Consider the following 13,672-nt stretch of genomic DNA (forward strand, 5'->3'; position numbering starts at 1 on the left):
TATATTATTTTTTAATCACAAAACTGCAATAACTTTCCCAGATGTAGCTTTTTCCATGGAATGTGAAGTTAGAGCTTCCCACAAGGAGAATGGGGTCTGCTGCCAATAGCACAGTTGCGATTTTACATTTCTCCCCCTCTGTAATGGGTAAGACAATTTCATTTAACATCAGACCCCTGAGCTATTTCCTAGTCACTAGCAATAACTGATAGCAAGTAAGATATAATGGCCATATATCAAGAGGTAAGCCAGTTTACATCTTACTAGGAGGGTGAGATGACTGGAAAAGCAAGACATGGCATTGCTTTTTCTAGAAATGTTAAAAATATAGCCCTGCTTTGAGAAGGATACTTAATATCAAGGGCTTGAATGTTTTCAGTGTTATATTTTTGTTGGGATAACATATTTTTCTTTCCTCACTGTATGTCCATGTAAGAGTTAGTTTTTCCATGTGTTCCACTATTGCCCTTAATTATATCAACAAAGAAAGGAAGCATATAAAAATGAGGATGTTGTGCTTTTTTATTGCTTTGGTTCCTGGTTTATGAATATTATGAAACCTTTTTGTCAAGTTTCTAATAGTCTGCAGTGCTTTCTGCGACAAACTGATTTCAGTTGAGATAATTCTTTCCATGTCTGCCACTTCGGCCAGTTGCTAGAACCTGCATAATGGAGCATTAGCCCTGTGGTCAAAACTTGTTAATTGGTAGGAATCCCTGTATAACCTGACTCTGAATGAGTTAACTCATTCTGTTTTACTGATAAGTTGAATGGCCTCTCTGCATCAGTGCAATGGCTGTAGCCGTGGAGCAGATGTTTTAAGATATAAGCCCAATTAAGTTTGACTGTTGTGTGGGTGTTTTTCATATATTTTGCTGTGAACAGGGGATACCGGTTTAACCACTTAACCATCCTTCTCTTGTTACAGCTGTAATTCTTCTAATGAGGCTTTGAACTAGCACAGACCTGCATGACTATTATTTTTCATGCTACGTTATCCACCCATCTCCTACACCCCTTTTCCTCTTTCCCACACAGGCTTTATTCAGATTTTAATGGCAGCAGGCTTTAGGCAGTATCTTTAGGCCAGACATTACGTTAGTAATTTGCCTTTCACCCCTCTAGTCTCACCAGCTACCATCATCTCAGCAGGATTCTGAATATGGTTGGTAATTAGATCCTGCTAGGCTGTAAATATTAAATGTTGCTGAGCTGCCATGCAGCAGTTATTTCTTTCAGTCAAATACCTGGATCTATAACACCCGAGTCATCACCTGTGGAAGTACAGGTAAAATGGTCCTTGCTAAGTTCTGCAGCACATACAGACCATCCAGGGTTTATTATGTAGTTGGCAGGTTCTGCTTCTAAACATTGGTAAAGAATACAAAGGCCTTCAGCCATCTAACATGATTTCTTTTCATCTTGCAGAGCCCATGTGGTTTAAAACTAGCTTGAGCCCTATTTTTTATTTTTTTTATTTTTGGATACTTTTGGAGGCCCTGTTTATCTCTTCAAGAAAAAGAAAGCTGGTATGTTTTTTTTTTAAATCTGTGACAAGACTTTGGGTCTGGTTTCTATTAGAAATGGCACCATCCATGGATTTATTTTTCTTCTTGGTCTTATGGCATATAAGGCTCTGAAATATTTGCAATTTAGATGCTTCAAAAAAAGAATACATTTGGCAAACTTATGTGAAATAAAATAAGCTTTCTTATATTTGCATTAATGATCCTGTGTCAGGTATAGCTTTTCGTGGAAAGCATACATTCCTATGGATCTTGAGTATGAGTGTGGGATCAAGGAGTTAGATTAGAAGGAGGAAAAATGGACAGATGTGTATTTGTAAATACACACACAGAGTGTATCTCTTTCTGTCTCTACACACCCACACCCTCCGAGAGAGAGAGAGAGAGAGAGAGAGAGAGAGAGAGAGAGAGAGAGAGAGAGAATCATTTCTTCTCTAATACTGCTGCTATATTCGGGATAACATCGGAAGCAACCTTGGTTAGATTTTTTCTTTTAGTGTCACTCTTGTACATCAGGTCTGTGGCCTCTCCCATTTTATGAAAGAGATTCTACAAAAGTACTTCAGAAGTATCCACCCAAAGGTATCGAGGATGCCACGTGTCTAATATCCTTCTTCTCTTCTGAAAGATGGAGTTCTCCTCTCCCTGAGTTGTGAGGCTGGGTGTCCTCTTCCCTAAATAACAATTCAGATGAAGAAGTCATAGTATTTGAATGAAAAGAATGGAATTAGCTGAACTGTCATGACAAATTTCAGCATAATACAATTTAAATTACATAATGTGTCATATAAAGTATTGGATAAAATATGTTGTTTTGAATATTTCTCTTTAGCATTAGAAGTTACAAAATAATTTATTATATTCTTCAGTTATTAAAAGCTTTCTGGTGGCCAAACCCCATGATAGCCTATTCGTGCATAAGGCAAAGGATGTCTCTATATGACAGATGGCCTTCAGTCCTACCTGAAATGGAAACCTTCCATAAGATATATTTTGTGCATATCAGTAGCTGCATCAACATCAGGAAAAAAATACCTGCCAGTCCTGCTGCACTTCATTAATTGAGAAGAGGGTTTATTTGAAATTTCTAAAAGGTGCCTCTAATGTGCTTGATTTCCTTGAGGGGATTCCTGAAGAGTTTATAATATTTACTTACAAATATACTGGTTGAACAGGCAGGGTTAGCTCCTAAAACAACATTGGTTCCAACAGCACACAGGCCAGAGGCTTCCAGAGACTGCAAACTCTAGGCATTCTCTCAACATCTAAATCTGTAATGTATGTCCCACCTGGATGAGGGAAAGCTTAGACACCTGGAGAAGTTGTATAGTCTTGTGTGGTTCATCTGTCCTTGGACAGATAATTTTTGAGAAAACATACACAGGAAGATACTCTACCACTTTTTTAAAGAATGCCATCAAAATCCAGGACCCTTAAGCTATATAAACTACTGCATTTTTAGACTATAAGATGCACCTAGCTTTTGAGGAGGAAAACAAGGGGAGAAAAACCTGCCTCTGCCTCCCAGCAATTTGCCTCCTTGCAGCAAATAGCAAACAGCCTGGTCAGCTACACACAGCCTGATTTAGCATGAGCAGCTGATTGGTAGTTGGATCGGCCTCCTGGAATACCACAGATCATCTGTTCCATGCTGTGGGTGCTGGCACCATCCATCGGCGTTGCCAACTATCGCTGCTTCCACGCGCCCCATTTTCAGCCTCTGCGTGTTCCATTTTTGGTCCATTCTGCCGCCATCACCTATACCCGCTGGCTGGAATGGGCCGAAAACTGGATGTGTGGAGGCCAAAAATGGGGCACACAGAGGCAGCGATAGGTGGCAGTGGTGATGGGTGGCGACAGCGCTGAAGGGTGGCAGTGATCCCTGCAGCCTGAAACAGCTGATCGTTGGTATGCCAGGAGGCTGATTCAACCGCCAATGCTAAATTGTGTTAAATCAGGCTGTACTGAAGCTGACCAGACTGTTTGCTGTTTGCTGCAAGGAGGCAAATTGCTGGGAGGTAGAAGCCAAAGGGTGGGGGCTGGCGGGTGGGTGGGGCTTCAGCAGTGTTCACTCTATAAGACGTACAGACATTTCCACCCACTTCTTTGGGGGGAAGTGCGTCTCATAGTCTGAAAAATATAGTATATTAGGCTAGTAAGATTCTAGATTCTTTTTTATCACATAAGCAAAATAACACTGATTTTGTCTGCAGATTTATACATGTATGGTTGTTTGGCTATAATTCACATTTCTAAATCCATTTTTAACAGTACAACGTACATGGTGATAGCCATAGGGAGAAAAGTTCACTACCTTGGAACTAAACACTGCAACAAGGTTTTAATGAAATATTGTACTTCAGAGTGTTCTTGATTAGCATGTAAGTCAACTACTGTAGTTATGTCTTCTTCCATAGTGTTCTATTTCATTTTTGCCTTTTTTCAACATTGCCCTCTTAAAACATGCAGTTTTCCTTGTGACTTTCAATTTGTTTTATTTCTCAGTTGTATTTTTTGTTCTCAAATAATCTTTATTTTTCCCTTATACACAGATGATGTGCCAAGATATTTGCTAGTTGTATATAGGACTTCTTTATTTTGTGAGGGTGGGGGAGGAGAGAGGGAGGGAGGGAAAGAGAGGGAGAGGGATATGTATTAATGCATAGAATCAGTTATTCCCCAACTTCCATTTTGCTGAACTAAAAATTCAAGGTTCTCTCCCCATTTGTACTAGCCAATATTGGGAGTTATCATTTACAAGCCTCTAAAAAGGCACACTTTCCCTATTTGAGAATTATATAATTATATAGGTGGTGTAGCTTTGGGTAAGTGGAACTTCTAGTTCCAGGACTTTATTATCTTTAGCGCTGGATGAGGTTGTATCCCAGATAGACCTGGTATACAATTTGGGGTTCTGCTTGAGGAATGGTTTGACAGTCATGCTAGAACCTTTGTGCCACTGTGTTGTGTGCCAGTTGTGCCCTTTCCTGAATCGAGAGTCCCTGTGCTCAGTCATTCAAGCCCTGGTCATCTCACACTTGAACTTCAATGTACTCTGCCTGGAGCTAATCTTGGAGTATCTGGAAGCTTCGGCTGGTGCAGAACCCAGCTGCGTGGGCAGTTCTTGTGGCCACTAGGGTGGCCCACGTTACACCACTGTTTTGCGAACTGCACTGGCTGCCAGTTTGCTTTTGGGTCTAATTCAAGATGCTGATTCGCCTTTAAAGCGGTTCACGGCATGAGTCCAGGCTGTCTGAGGAATCATTTCACCTCATGCTGGCTAAAGGGGCATGCTGTGTACCTTATCTGCCAAGGAATTTTGGCTGGTGGGGTCCAGAAGAGCCTTTTCTGTCATAGAGCCCAGACAAGAGTGCATCCACTCTTTCAACCTTCCAAAAGGCCTTGAGGACATGGTTGATCCAACTGGCCTGGGCCCCAACATGGTGTGGCATTTTGGAAGTGACTAATGGATTAGATAGCACTCCATCTTCTCCCCTTGCACACTTTGCTTCCTCCCTCTCTTCTTGTTAAATTTTATTCTAACTGAATTTTAAATATAAGTTTTAAATTCAAGATCTCTATTGTTTTAATATTTTATATTGCATTATAATTGAATGATGAGTCACGTAGAGTCGCTGTTGTTGTCAAGTAAAGAGAGTCAAGTTATTGTTGTCTTAGTAAAGAGGTCCCCAGATGGTCAAATACTGAAATGTATTTCAGACCCCAGATGTGCTTAGAACATTAGTTATTCAAGTCAAAATGGAGGGCATGAACAAAAGTGAATAGAAATGCAAATACGTCATGTGATAATTAAAGGTCAAAACTTATTCATGTCCATAGGGACATCCTTCCTGGGGTATGGACAGGATCTGCTTTCCATTGTGCTTTGCTTGACATTCATTTTAATAAATATTACTTTGCTTCAAGTGAACAAAATATTCTGTATTACATGCATATAACAAGCATTAAAGGCACATAATAAATGAAGCAACCACTGTTTGTAAGGTTATATGGAAGTGAAAATAGAAATCAGACTGCTATGTTAGACTTAGATGTACCCTCAAAGGATGGGGGATTGGTTTCATTTACATAGAGTGGGAATAGCAATAAGTTTAAGAAGTGATGAAATGCAAAACTAAGAAAGAACTACTTTGACAATTGTGTGCACATATGCTATATAATTACATCATAACACAAAAAGATTGACTAAAATCTTGAAGATTTGCCTTCTCCTTCTCTGGAGTCTGGACTCACAAGAGACAGCAGGGTAAACTAACTTTTTCAGAAATGTATTGGGGACTACTTTAATAGATGAATCAATGAGTCTTGTCAAATAGGCTAGAGTTAACCATGAGATGGTAGGGTGATTTATCAGGTAATAAAAAAAACCTCCTGGGTAATTGACTAAACTTATTCTGTGGCTTCCTAAGGCATAAATTGATATTGACAGAGAACAAGAATCAAGAGTGATCATGGAAAAGGAAAGCAGTTTATTTAATTCTTTAATATGTATTAATGCTAATAATACAAATAATGAAAAGCTGTCATCAAACTAATAATCATTTATAATAATTTGTAACAGCAATTAAACCAAAAAAGCTACTTCGTGAATAATGCTGTATCTTAAATTAAGAATTTCTTAATTTGTATTTGAATAGTAAAAGAAAAGAGTCCCAGCAGTTTTGAATGGGAAAAAGTGGTTCATATCTTTAACTGCTTTAATCAATTACCACAACAAATTCTCTAATGAATTTATGCTGCAGTGCCCTCAGCAGCTGATAGGTTACATTGCGAAGTCTATGAATGTAGGGTGTTGAATTCTATCCCATTTAAATTTTCCATCCATTATTTACATAATATTTCTTAATTTAAAGGGATGAAAAAGTCATTGATCTACAGCATGAAGAAGATGTACAAGATGTCAAAGGGATGGTTCAGAAAATCATGACATCTATGAAGTTTGAAAAACCTGATCTTCTCATATTAGTTTATTTTTTTGCATCACTTTGGAAGACAAAGCATCTTTAGTTTGGAGAAACTGTTGTATTATTTATTTTCAGACAACTTTTCAGAGAAGAGAACAGATTAAGATGGAATCCGTTTTTTATCTGCTTCTTTGAAGACTATTTGGAATGATTTTTCCACAGTTGGCTTATTTTACACGTGTTGTCCATGTAATATCTTAGAAACATCCCTGTCTCCAAGGCCTTATATTCTTGAGATGTTTTTTAAATCACATATGCTTTGAGTTATGTCATCCTTCTGTTTTTCCATCATTTACTTTACCAAGAACTTATAATGGTCTTGTCCTATAACTTAAGAAACACTGAATAGCAATGTGTTAAATTCTTTTGCTTGTGGCACACCTACTGTGTAGAGCTGCATATCAAGTAACTTTGAGAAAGGTCAGACATGCGCTTTCCAGGCACATTTGACATCACAGCCAAATATTGGTAAGTAGGTCATATTTCAAAACAAGGTCTGGTTATTGTTGAATTCCTGGGAGACAGAGAGATATATATACCTAACATAAAATCAAAGAACAATATTTTCCATCATGTTTTAGGTTGCTTTTCTTCCTTAACACCCAAAGCTTCAACTACTGGATCATAAAGGAAAGCTGCTGAATTGGTTTTCTAAAATATAAGGCATTGGACTAAGAGGAAGTTTTATCTGCCTTTAACACTTTCTCTCTTAACTCAAGGAGAAAGGCAAGGGCAAAACACTTCCAAAAACATGTTGCCAGGAAAATTGCAGAAACTAGTTATTATTAGGAGTCAAGACAAACTCAATGGTATAAAAGAGGGGGGAGAAGAGGGGAAAGACATGTAATTATCATTTTATTAAAAGAGGGGTTTGAATTATGAAATTGATCCTCAATACATCTTTTAAAGTGAGCATATTAGAATGATTTGGGGTTAAGAGAGGCGACATATAAATGTCGTAAATATAAATAAATAAAATTCCTTAACCCATTCCCTAGTGCAACTCAATTTTAAGTTGATGTAATAAGAGAAATCATAAGCCACAATCGCAGAAATGAGGAATATTTTAGAAATATTTGGCAATAGAAACAAGCATTTCTGTCTGTATGTATAACACTTGTCACAGATACAGAGATTCACAACATTTTAATATGATTTCATCAGTTATAGAATCTAATTCCTGATTAGTTTAGGGTCATGAATATGATGGGTTCTCAAAAGTTTTAAAACTTGAACTGTCCAGTATTATCATATGCCCCAAGGCCTAATTTTAAAGAACAGTTAATGTTAATTATCTGTATGGAAGAGTTCGTAAAAATGAGATACACACTGAACAATTTCTCTACTAAAGTTTTCTAATGTAATTTAAGAAGTTCTATTCTGACAGGATGTGTGCCTATTGCATGCTATGCAATGCAATAGCTGTAGCCCGAGAACTCCTTTGAATAATCTTTGTTTTAAAAAAATGTAAGACATAGACTATGCCACTGATTTCAGTCAAATGGAATTAACAACGTCAGATGATAGCAATACAACCAGCCTTGAAACATGAATGTGTGAGTATGTTTAAAGTGGGGGTGGGTTTGGGTTTATTTAGTTATGGGTGACCCCCAAATATTAACTTGGGAAAAGGCTGCTGCACTAAAACTGAATAGCTGCTATTAAGTTGAATAGTCTTGACTGAGGAATAGTATCATTTACTACAAAGTAGCTCCCTCTTGTGTGAATCAGTTATTTATTTTAAGGGGCAATCTGTGTAAAGTGAATATGAAAACTGTATGCTAATAAAAAGTTTTCTGTTCCTGACACTATGAGAAGCCATTTAAATCTAAATGTTTAAGGAAGGAAAAAGCCTGTAGTTGACCCCTATTAGGAAGGCAATGAAGGGGATAGATGTGAAAGGTTACACAGTTGGAAACGGAATCCATATGATGAACTAGCTGGAACTGCTTATTCACTTAAACAGAGTTTAGTATTGTTTTAACTGAAAATACAACTAAAACTACTAGAATAGGCTAATCTTGTTTTTTTCTACACATTTATTTATTAAAAATAAATATAAATTAAAAACATTCCTATGGTTATATTCTATTTAAAAGATAGTTAACAATAAAACAACGATGAATGATAAGCTCCCTGCCTTGTTCCCAACCTTGAATGGTTGACCAGTGGATACAAATGATACACAACAAATAAAAATCCATTCATATTTTTTGTTACTCTCTAATTTGACCTAGTATATACAGTTATGTAGGACGTGATGGCTCAGTGGCTAAGACGCTGACCTTGTCAATCAGAAAGGTTGGCAGTTCGGCGGTTCGAATCCCTAGCATCGCGTAACGGAGTGAGCTCTCATTACTTGTCCCAGCTTCTGCCAACCTAGCAGTTTAAAAGCATGTAAAAATGCAAGTAGAAAAACAGGGGCCACTTTTGGAGGGAAGGTAACAGTGTTCCGTGTGCCTTCAGCGTTTAGTCATGCTGGCCCATGACCACGTAGATGTCTTCGGACAGCACTGGCTCTTCGGCTTTGTAACGGAGATGAGCACCATCCCCTAGAGCTGGAAACGACTAGCACGTATGTGCAAGGGGAACCTTTACCTTTTACCTTTATATACAGATATACCTTGGCACTCGACTGTTTCTTTTCCTGGTGATTGTTTTTCTCCCAGTAGTTGCAAGGAAGTAAGTACTGATGTTGGCAGCCTCATGATTCACTATTTCTTCCAGCTAAAATAATGGGTCAAGTGAATAAGTCACATGATTGTCTCGTGGCTTATCCCACTGGTTTTAGTATTTGGCGCATCTTCCAGAATGGATTACCGACAAAGGTCAAGGTACCACTGTAATATATTTTGGAAGACTGAATATACCATATAGAAACCTCCTCTTTCCTAATTTTTAACTTTTACAAAATGCCAGTTCCTTTAAAACTATTGAGTTAATGGTTTTTGTACCATAATTTTCAAACTGACAAATTTGGAGAGGGATATGCCTTTGTAAAAATTGTTATTATGCCATTTAGAATGTAATCAATAACTTATTGTGCTGTATATAGATGTGCTGAAGAAGAGTAAAATGTCCAGTCTAAGTGATACTGCAAGTCAACCTACTTTGTCATATAAATGTCAACAGTGCAGTTGAACCACAATCAAATTAATTGGACAAAATCTCCCAATGCATATTCATTTGAATTTTGAATCTTATAGGGATTGTGCACAAAATAAAAAAAACATTTTGTTTCACTCAGCACAAGCCATTGTATCTTCAATTGATTGCAGTTTAACAAAAACAGTAAATTGTGTTCTAGGATTCAGAGAAAGTGTAAAGGGCAAGGGAGGGGAGGGGATATCAAAAATGTGTGATGAAACCCCACCTCCTTTTTAGGTATAAATGGTGCTGTGGGAATCCTGAATGAATAGAATGAAAAGATTCCAACAACACATACTCTCCACTGTCTGTTTGCCCATAGATCTTGCCAATTCTTTCTTCTCCCTGCCTCTTATCAGGGAGAGATGCCTTTATCCCCATCTAGAAGAAACAATCCTGGGAACACTCGGCATGGACAACATGAAACCAGCTGTTCCATGTCCAGAGCAAATTTTGTGTGGAACATTTTGCACATTCCTACAGCTTACATATTCAGTTGAAAATGCAAGGCAACCTAGTTGCTGTGCCAAGGGGAATTTGCAATTGTTTATAAATAGATTTTTATTTTAGAAGTGTGAACAGATACATATATAAAATCACATTTGTATATTTTTATATCCAAGCATACTTGGAGTTCACATACCTATTTTCATGGCATAGGCAGCCAATGAAGGGCTGCAAACAAATACACATATCCAGTCATAAAGACAGAAAGGTTTCCCTAAGCTGCCACTTTGCAATAGATTATTGTCATGAAAAATATGGCTTAAAAGTAACTTGATTAGGTCTGTGAACCTGGAGACTGACCTCTACATCTTAGTAAAGAGGTAGTTATAAGCACAGCAGAGAGGAGACAGAAGATAAGCACAGTGCAATAGCTAATTAAGCATTTGATGTGCAGAAGATGTTCTGTACAGTTGTTAAAATCCCAAAAGCAATGGAACAGGTGTTTTTATTATGTAGCTTGAATGCAGCTTTAATTACCTATGTAAAGCAAGGGCTGTAACCTCCAAATTTATAATGTGGATAGTTTATTCCAATTTTAATGCCTTTGAAATACTGCAACCACTGCACAATATTTTTTTAAGTGTCAGAGCTTAAGAAAGATTTTATTCTCTAACTAGGACGATCTTGAAAACCTTCCTGTTTTCCTACCTTCCTTCTGGGTATTATAGCACTTCAATCTGTTCAGGTTTTGGTACGGTGCCCAGAATGAATCATGAGCTAAAATTGTCTATGTTTTGAATTTCTCCTACTATTCTTAATGGAAATCACTCTGTAGCATATAAAAATCATTCAGAGAAAATGTATTTCTTTATAAAGAAATGTACATATAAGAGATATTTGAAATAAATATATTTTTCAATAATGTATGTGATTGGTTGTATTGAAATTTTTCAAAATATGGAAATTAACAGTGTTTAATACTGTATGCTTTTTTTACAATCCTTATTGCTAAATATATCCTAATTCAGTGTCATGCACTTGTTAAAAACCTGTGTTGATCATGCTGATGTAAAGTAGTGCTTTCATTTTATTGTTTTGCTGGATTTCCTCTCCTAAATTTAATACAGTATACAATATAGTACTGTGAATCTTCCACAGTAAACTGAACGTGTTATGATTGTTTCACATTATCAGTCTGCATGGATACTAGATATCAGTATATAAACCAATTGATAGACTTCTTTATTTTTACATAATTCTTCATCCATGTGAGTTATTTGTAGCTACTCCTGTAGCACATATCACATTTGGAATATAATAAACATACACAATACTTTGTACAGAATTTGTCAGCTGCTTTGGGGAAGAAAATGAAACAGCAAGTTCAAGAAAGATTTATTGTTCTCCACCTGTTCAGTTCCCATCTATTTTTTCCTCTCTTGAAGCAATATGCAGAGCATCATTGCAGGGCTTGTTGCCTAAGGATGGTATCTTTAACTTCTCAAGTAACTCCAGCCTATATTTAGATTATTAGAATCTGAAAGTCAGCTGCTTTTCAAGCCCTGTTGCAAATGAAACAGCAAATGAATCAATAAAACTTTCTGGCCAAGAATTCTAGGAGGGGTACATAATGAAAACAAGAAACTCAACTTTATGCTGCACATAAACACACACTGTCTAAATTCCTGAACTTAGAGTAAGCTAGCTTCTTAGTAAGCTAGAAAAAAGTGGAATAGATAGCACCACCACTAGATGGATTCGCAACTGGCTGGCAAACCGTACTCAATGAGTAGTCCTTAATGGATCTAAGTCTACATGGAGGGAAGTAAGCAGTGGAGTGCCACAAGGTTCCGTCTTAGGCCCAGTACTCTTCAATATATAAAAATATATATAAATATATATATATATATATATATATATATATATATATATATATATATATATATATATATATATATATATATATATATATATATATATATATTGTGTGTGTTTTCTGAGGTTCTCATGGTATTTGTATGTGATCTTTGGTTATTCGGGTTTTCTCCGTAAGATTCAAAGTATCTAGGCAACGTATCCCACTCGCCATCTTCAGGCTGGTGCTTTCGGCTTAGTGCCAGTGCAAGCAGTGTGTGACCGGAGCTGCCATCTCTATATATACAAGTGGTGGGGATGGTGTGCTGGGCTGGTTGGCTGTGCTGCAGCCTCTTGATTGGTTGATGGAGTTGATGTTGGTATAATGGGCTGTGTAATGGTCTTTGTTGTAGAGATATCCTGGATCTTGTGCTGTCATCTCCTGGGTCGTTAGCCTCTTGTGTTTTAACGGCTTGGGTAATGGGTTGTGTGATGGGCTGTGAGTTCTTTTGTTGTGGTATCCTGGGTCTTGCGTTGTAATCTCCTGGGTCGTTGTGTTTTGATCTCTTTCGATTAGCCTCCTGTGTAGTAACAGCTTGGGTAATGGGTTGTGTGATGACCTTGTGAGATTTATTGCTGTGGTATCCTTGGTCTTGTGCTGTGATATCCTGGGTCATTTGCTGTGTTGTGACTTCTTGAGTTCTTGAGGTGTAATTTCTTGAGTTTTCTGATGTGATGTCCTGAGCGGGTGGCTGTGATGTAGCATTTTGGGTTTTTAATATGGCTTTGAGTTTAGGGTCTGGGTCTGTGTTCGTTGGCTTGAGTTCGTGTGTGTCACATTTGAATCTGCGAGAAAACCGAATAACCAAAGATCCATATATATATATATATATATATATATATATATATATATATATATATATATATATATATATAAAATATATATATAAAAATATATATAAAAATATATAAATAGATAAAGGGAGGTCCTAATACCACTCTATAAAGCCTTAGTAAGACCACACCTAGAGTACTGCATCCAGTTTTGGTCACCACATTATAAAAAAGATGTTGAGACTCTAGAAATAGTACAGAGAAGAGCAACCAGGATGATTAGGGGACTGGAGGCTAAAACATACAACGAACGGTTGCAGGAACTGGGCTTGGCTAGTCTAGTAAAGAGAAGGACCAGGGGAGACATGATAGCGGTCTTCCAATATTTGAGGGGCTGCCACAGGGAGGAAAGGGGTCAAGCTATTTTCTCAAGCTCCTGTAGGCCAGACAAGGAATAATGGATGGAAGCTGAACAAGGAGAGATTTAACCTGGAAACAAGGAGAAACTTTCTGACAGTGAGAACAATCAACCAATGGAACAGCTTGCCCTCAGAAGTTGTAGGAGCTTCATCATTGGAGGCTTTCAAGAAGAGATTGGACTGCCATTTGTCAGCAATGGTGTAGGGTCTCCCGCTTGGGCGGGGGGTTGGACTAGATGACCTACAAGGTCCCTTCCAACTCTGATTATCTGTATTTGTATCTGTATCAGAGTGTACTGTGGCAATGGAGAAAAAAGATATCTTGCATTCTTCACGTTTCCTTTAAATGTTGATCTACAAGTAGTCCTCAACTACCTTTCAAAGTTATAATGGCACTGAAAAAGTGACTTATGACCATTTTTCACACTTAAGACCATTGTAGCACCTTCATGGTGATGTG

General features: G+C 37.5%; 1 protein-coding gene across 3 annotated transcripts in view; it reads left to right on the forward strand.

Moving 5' to 3' along the window:
- Window positions 1–11,287, forward strand: part of TAMM41 (TAM41 mitochondrial translocator assembly and maintenance homolog) — a 29,690-nt gene extending 18,403 nt beyond the window's left edge. For 2 of the 3 annotated variants that reach the window (XM_026680567.2, XM_087954859.1), the window contains exon 8: window positions 6,401–11,287. In XM_026680567.2, the coding sequence (XP_026536352.1) occupies window positions 6,401–6,474 (74 nt within the window). In that variant the 3' untranslated portion in view covers window positions 6,475–11,287. Of the gene's footprint in view, window positions 1–41; window positions 1,891–6,400 lie in introns of those variants that run through there. The other variant, XM_087954858.1, reaches the window with a different exon arrangement.
- Window positions 11,288–13,672: the final 2,385 nt, after the last annotated feature.

Source organism: Notechis scutatus, chromosome 2, assembly GCF_049901735.1.
Source record: "Notechis scutatus isolate UNSWTSFEM ecotype Mainland chromosome 2, rNotScu1.2, whole genome shotgun sequence".
Classification (NCBI taxonomy): Eukaryota; Metazoa; Chordata; class Lepidosauria; order Squamata; family Elapidae; genus Notechis; species Notechis scutatus.